General features: G+C 48.5%; 1 protein-coding gene across 3 annotated transcripts; it reads left to right on the forward strand.

Moving 5' to 3' along the window:
- Nucleotides 1-3809: 3809 nt before the first annotated feature.
- On the forward strand, nt 3810-6332 carry LOC128107978 (zinc transporter ZIP2-like). 3 transcript variants are annotated; one of them, XM_052734303.1, is made up of 4 exons: nt 3810-4438; nt 4610-4740; nt 4967-5017; nt 5425-6332. In XM_052734303.1, the coding sequence occupies exons 1-4, from the start codon at nt 4324-4326 to the stop codon at nt 6055-6057; spliced, it is 930 nt and encodes a 309-aa protein (XP_052590263.1). In that variant the 5' UTR covers nt 3810-4323; the 3' UTR covers nt 6058-6332. The 3 variants fall into 3 exon arrangements, with proteins under 3 accessions (XP_052590263.1, XP_052590265.1, XP_052590264.1); XM_052734305.1 differs by having other exon boundaries at nt 4972-5017; nt 5425-5501; XM_052734304.1 differs by lacking the exon at nt 5425-6332 and having other exon boundaries at nt 4972-5400.
- The last annotated feature ends 253 nt before the right edge of the window (nt 6333-6585 follow it).

Here is a 6585-nt window from a genome sequence, read left to right on the forward strand (position 1 = left end):
TGACACTGAGCTACACTCCCAGTGCAACATGGATGTGAGTTTTGGCTTCAACAGAATAAAAACCCCTATAATTCCTTTGTTATCAAAACCTCCCTTGCATTCCAATCAGTGGCACATTTCCAGATGTTGTGAAGTACACCCAGAATTATACCCTAGCAGTAAGTAGTTTTTTTTTTAACTTGATGAATGTCATAAGGCATATCAAGAAATACTTCCACACTTGTCATAAAGACCACAGAATTTTGTTGTCCCACTTGGAAGACATCTCTGTGTAGATTCCACTGGAGAGAGCAGGTGTCCAGCACTTGGAATTTCTTCCACCCTGGGATACTGTGGCAATGACTGCTCTTAACCTGCTGACTGGCAGATGCCCAGTGTCAGCAGAGTCTTGACCACAGCTCTGCCAAGTGCAGGGCTGTCCATGGAAACGACAGTGCACAGCATTTACAATATTGTCATAATGACCTGTTTTTAGGGACTCATCTTTTGGGGGTGCTTAGGAAGTGTTGAGTCAGGGTCTCACTCTGTAGCCTAGGTTTGGTTTAACTTTCTTGGAAGCCCAGAAGGGATTCCAAATTGCCATCCTTCTGCCTCAGCCTCTCGAGTGTTGGGGTTATAGACTTGCACCCTTCATACCCAGCTTATGAGCCAGTTTTTAAATATCTCTGAAAGACTCATGTAATAAATGCTTGTCCACAGCCTGTGCTGCTGTTGGTGGATGGTAACCTTTGGAGACAGGACTCAGCAGATAGAAGTCAGGACACTGTGGGCGAGTCCTTGAAGGTCATATTGGGACCCCAGGTGCCCTTTTCTGCCCCCTTTCTTTTTTTTTTTTTTTTTTGGTTTTTCGAGACAGGGTTTCTCTGTGTAGCTTTGCGCCTTTTCCTGGAACTCACTTGGTAGCCCAGGCTGGCCTCGAACTCACAGAGATCCGCCTGGCTCTGCCTCCCGAGTGCTGGGATTAAAGGAGTGCGCCACCACCGCCCGGCTCCCCTTTCTTTTACTATGACCTTGGCAGCTTTGATTAGCACGCGCTTCTCACCATGCTCTCTTCTCTACCACAGACCCCCAAACAAGGGAGCCAACTGACCGTGGACTGATATCTTTGAAACTAGGAATCAAACTAAATCTTTGCTTCTTTCAAGCCATTTGTCTCAGGTGTCTATCAAACAGTGGAAAGCTGATTTGCACAATGATGCAAGTTAGTTTAACTGTGTTTTTTTTTTTTCCAAAGCTCAAAGAACATTGTTGCATGAAGCTAAAACTGTCTTCTTCATGTTCGGGGGCCTCCTACACATCTCCTTGGAAGGCTACTGAACAAAAGCAGATCTTGAACCTTTGATCAGGTTTCTGGAATTGCACAGGCACCACAGAGGGACCTCCCAGGCAGACAGGGTTCTGGGTTGGTTGTCTCTGTGAAGGGCCCTGCAGCTCCTTTGTGCATTCTGGAATCCACAGAGTGACTCCATGCATGTAACTCCAGGTGGACCCTGTGGAGCCCTACATTACCTGTCACTCCATACTTGCTGTGGGTGATTGGAACCCCTACTTGTTGGCTGTGGTCAGGTACAGCAAGTCCTCACTCTGGGAGCCATGATTGGTGCCACTGAAGGTGTTCTTGTGGTACTCATTGAGGGGTGACTGTCACACCCCACACAGTGTGCACAGATAGAATGGATGGTGGGATACTCTGTCCCTAGCCTGACAGTCACCTCTTTGGTTGGGATTTTAATTGGAATGGCATTGAATCTGTAGGTCAATCTGAAAAAAAAATGTATATATGCTTTTATGCATCTAAACGAGGAACCTTCCATTCAACGGAGACAGAATTGTTGGTGTCCAGATGGTCTGCAGCTCCTTTCTCAAGCACTGACCCAGATGTGGTCCCTTGACTGAGGGAAAACTGCAGGTACAAGATCTAGATCCTAGGAGAAATGTCCTCCAGGGCAAAATAAGGCCACAAGGGCAGGGCAAGGCAACAGGAAGAACTCTGATAAGGGGGACAAAGAGACTCTTTGCTCAAGTCCTGCCTGTGGTGGGATTTCTGGTATCTAGCTAAATCATATATAAACAGCAGTGGGAAAATAACAATTGTTCATTCTTGAAGAGAACCCAGTGTTTGTGTCTCTGTCTACCATTACCCACTCCAAGTCCCCGTGATGCCCACAGCTGTGCCACTGAAGGCTAAACTGTTGCATAAGTTTGCGTTCCAAGCACTCTCCTTACTTAGACCTCATGATTCCTCTCATAAACCCACGTCACAACATTGTTTACTGGCAGTGTACACGGCCCCATCCCTTAGCACAACTAAGGCCATAAAAGTCATCAAGTAGACACAGCCACTGGCAAAAATGAAAACAAATACCTAATCCATCAAAGTCCATAGTTCTGGGCAAGTCTCTAAATATTCTAACCTTGCTTTTTGCTTCTGTAGTTCTGCTTCTGGTTAACTGTTCTTGTTAACTGAGGTGTATCAACCTAGGACGTGCTTTTTGAGCTTTCAAGCTCATCCTGAGAAAGGCTCAGAGGTACAGTGGGATCCTAAGCCCTCAGTATAGTTACCAGCCATCTACTAAAGACTCCTTTGGCTTAAACCCATTTCTGAGCAGTCTTCTTTGGTGAATACCCCACAACAAGAGCAAGTCTTCAACAAATTACCCTCTCTGAGCAGCATTAAAATGAATGCTCAGATTGGTAGTAATCTTTTGGGGTAGACATTGAAAGTCACCATAATCTCATGTCCTGGTCCTAAGGAAGCTCTGACTCTCTGCTTTTCTCACTCTCTGAGAACATGTCTTTCTTTCATTCTTTTTTCTGAGATAGGATTTCCCTGTGTAGCACCCTGGCTGTCCTGGGACTTACTCTGTAGACCAGGCTGGCCTCCAACTCAGAGATCCAGCTGCTTCTGCCTCCTGAGTGCTGGGATTAAAGGTGTGCACTACCACCAAGATCACCATCACCACTGCTACCAACAATCACCATCACCACCACCCCCCACTACCACCACCACCAGCAGCACGCCCTTACAAATTTGTGGCCACCTGCTAGGAACCCAGAGTGGACCTGACCAGAGTCCATCCTGATCAGGATTTCATTAAAGCTTGCTTCAAATGTGGCTTACAATTGTGGAACTGGTCTTTCTGTCAAGAATCTCAGGATTAACAATAATTAAACCTTTTTTTTTCTCCTAGAAGTGTTTTTATGTTGAATGGAGAAGAATGGGAGTCTTGAATATGACAGGATTGTATTACCTCTAGTGAGCCAGCAATAATTTAGGAAGCTAGGATGCTAGACAATCAATGGCCACCAAGCCACCCTGAGGTAGTGGCCTCCAGGTGCCTTGTCTCATGAATTTGAAGAATGAATTTAATGGAAGGGAGTTTCCCATAGGTACGTTACTATAGGTGAGAATTTAGATAGGAAGTGAGCAGCTCCCATGTAGCTGGAAAGGGGATTGTGCAGCACGCCCTGGGTTCAATCCCTAGCACTTCAAATAAATAGTTAAACAAATAAATAAATGTTCTATACTGGTTTTACGACCAAAATTATTAATTTAAAAACTTCTGACATATCCTCTTAGAATTTTCAAAATACATAATTGTTAAAAATCAAACAAACAAACAAACAAAAAGGGACAGTATCTTATGTTGTAACAAAAGGCATCTCCACTCGACCCTGGAGATTTCCAGGCCTGGAGCTATTTTTCTGGAATTAGAGGCAAGGGGAATCCCTTCACTTGCTAGTTCCCACAGAAGAGTAGCAGCCCTCTGCTCAACACCACTCCCTCTACCCTCAAGTGGCCCCAAATCCTCTCTGAAAGGGTTCAGTTCAAGTATCAGCATAGCAGCCTGTAAGACTTGGGATAAGGTAGAGTATGGAAGGCTTAGATTAACTGTCCTGACTGCGGCAGGACCACATTGCCCCACACATAAATTAGCTGGGACATAACTACCATAGATTGTCCCATTTGAGGTTAGATCAACCCCAGACATGAACTAAGATTCCTCAGAGCTCTTGGATTAGTCACAGCGTTGAAGAGAAGATTTCACGGAGCTACACCTGGCAGGGAGTCTGGAGTTTCTGGTTTGGAAGCTCAGGGAGGCGGGAGGCAGGGGAGGGGCCTCCAGTTAGTGGGAGGGCTGGTGACTGGAGCTGAGCCCCAGTCAGCTATGTGGCCCAGGCCTGTGGAAGTCCGGACCGTCCAGGACAAAGGATAGCAACAGTCTCCTGAATTCACTCAAGGGAACACTCCACTTGGGTCACCTGAATTGCTGCTCACTGCATTTGTCATTCTGAGGTCTCTGCTTATCCTACACCCCAAAGATGGAGGTACTGCTGGAAGTGAAAATTGGCTGCCTGCTTGCCCTTCTGGTTCTCACCCTGGGCTGTGGCCTTACTCCCATCTGCTTCAAATGGTTCCAGATGGATGCAGCTACAGGTATAGCCCCACTCTGTCTCTGTCCCTTACACCAAGGCTTAACCCAGCCCTTCCCTGACATCTGGCTCGGGTTCTCACAGCCCCCAAAGACATTGGGTGCTCTCTGTTGCTCTTCATTCATTCCCACTTATCTCGTTGCTAACTGAAGAATCACTTTGGCTTTCTTCTTAGGTCGTCACTACAGAGTTCTCAGCCTCCTGGGCTGCGTCTCTGCCGGGGTCTTTCTGGGAGCAGGGTTGATGCATATGACTGCTGAAGCCCTGGAGGGAATTGAATCAGAAATTGAGAAATTCATGGTGCAGGTGGGTAGCAGAGAAATCAAGTGAGGGGCTATGGGGCCAGAGTGATCACCAGAGGCTGGGAGGAAAGCGGGAAGCAGAAGAGCACAGAGCGTATGGTCAGCAGCTGTTGATAGAAGGGTGGACGGTGGTCAGGTTGGGCTTCCAAGGAAAGCTTGATTGCTGAAAGGGCGGGACAGGAGCTAGCGCTGCCTCAGACGCAGTCTGATTTCTGTTTCTGTCTCCCTAGAATAGCACAGGAGGTAAGGGGAATTCTTCTCATGATGCCGCTTCCAGTTCCGTAAGTATCTATTAGCGCCTATCTGGAGAGTGAAGAGAACCAGGGACTGTTCGTGCCCTTCTGATTTGTGAGGAGTACCAGGAACCTCTTCTCAGCCCAAACCATGCAAAGAGAGAAGGCGCCAACGTAACCCTTTGTGGGTGGGCCCTCAGAGGAAGCTCCTGCTCTACTCTGTCCGTCCTGCCCTGGACCCTCTAACATACTCACGTTAGCTTCCGCTGTGTCTAACCCAAGTGCCGGTTGGCCCCTCAGCCCCTCTGGGTCTCTCACTCTGCATGCCTGCTCAGCCTCGTTCCCTCTCCTGCTCTGTTGCTGCTTTTCCCTGTTGTCCTCTCTCCCCTGACCGGTGTCCCCCCGGGGTGCTGTCTCCTTCCCTTCCTGGCTCACGGGCGTCTTTCTGTTCCTAGGTGGAGTATCCCTATGGAGAGCTCGTCATCTCCCTGGGCTTTTTCTTCGTCTTCCTTTTGGAGTCGCTGGCGCTGCAGTACGGTCACGGGCATGCTGGAAGACCCACCGTGCAGGAAGAGGAATGGGGAGGGACCCACGCCTTTGGATTCCACAAGCCCCCGCCTGTGCCTTCCCCCTCACTGGGTCCCCTGCGCGCCCTCATCCTCCTGCTCTCCCTGTCCTTTCACTCCGTGTTTGAAGGTCTAGCTGTGGGACTGCAGACATCAGTGGCCGCTACTATACAGCTCTGGGTTGCTGTTCTGGCTCATAAGGGGCTCGTGGTGTTCAGTGTAGGCCTCCGGCTGCTGAAGATTGGCACCGGGACGTGGTGGGCCGTGTTCTGCATACTGTCATTAGCACTCATGTCTCCTGTGGGCCTAGCCCTAGGGATGACTGTGACTGGAGGGGCCTCAGGACCAGCGCAGGGATTAGCCCAGGCTGTATTAGAGGGAGTGGCAGCTGGCACATTCCTGTATGTCACCTTCCTAGAAATTTTGCCCCGGGAGCTGGCCTGTCCTGAGGCCCCTCTGGCCAAGTATGGCTGTGTGGCAGCTGGTTTTGCCTTCATGGCTCTTATTGCACTGTGGGCCTGAGAGATTCTTCACTGCTCTGATGGACCTATCTAGGATGGCTTCTCCTGAGGACACCCCTAAATGACTTTGGTCCTCAGACATTTTTTCAGTGAGACTAAGCAGTTACTAGGCACGGACTATCCCAGATTTTATATGTGTGAGACCCTGTTCTTGCTCAAGACTTAGAAAGGATGTTTTGTCTGAGTGCCTGTTTAACTGGAACATTGGTGTGAAGACCATCACTCCGGAGTTGCTATTATGTGTAATAAAATGCCCATTTTACCCTTTCCCTTCAACCATGCTGTAATTCACATCTCTGATAGGGAAAAAGGGAGTGTGGGTAGAACTGGGACCTGTAGTCATTTCAGTGGTTACAGGCCATCCCCCCAGACATAGAAGGATTGCTAAAACTTCAACAGCCCTTTGTTCCCTTACCCATGGGAGCTGAGAATTAGAACAGCATTTAGAGGAGGAAGGGTGTCTAAAACCAGAAACCAGGGACTAGGTATTTTTCCTTCACTAACTACCTCACCCACTCTCAGTGTCTGC

Source organism: Peromyscus californicus, unplaced genomic scaffold (genome assembly GCF_007827085.1).
Source record: "Peromyscus californicus insignis strain IS unplaced genomic scaffold, ASM782708v3 Scaffold_12__1_contigs__length_115047231, whole genome shotgun sequence".
Lineage (NCBI taxonomy): Eukaryota > Metazoa > Chordata > Mammalia > Rodentia > Cricetidae > Peromyscus > Peromyscus californicus.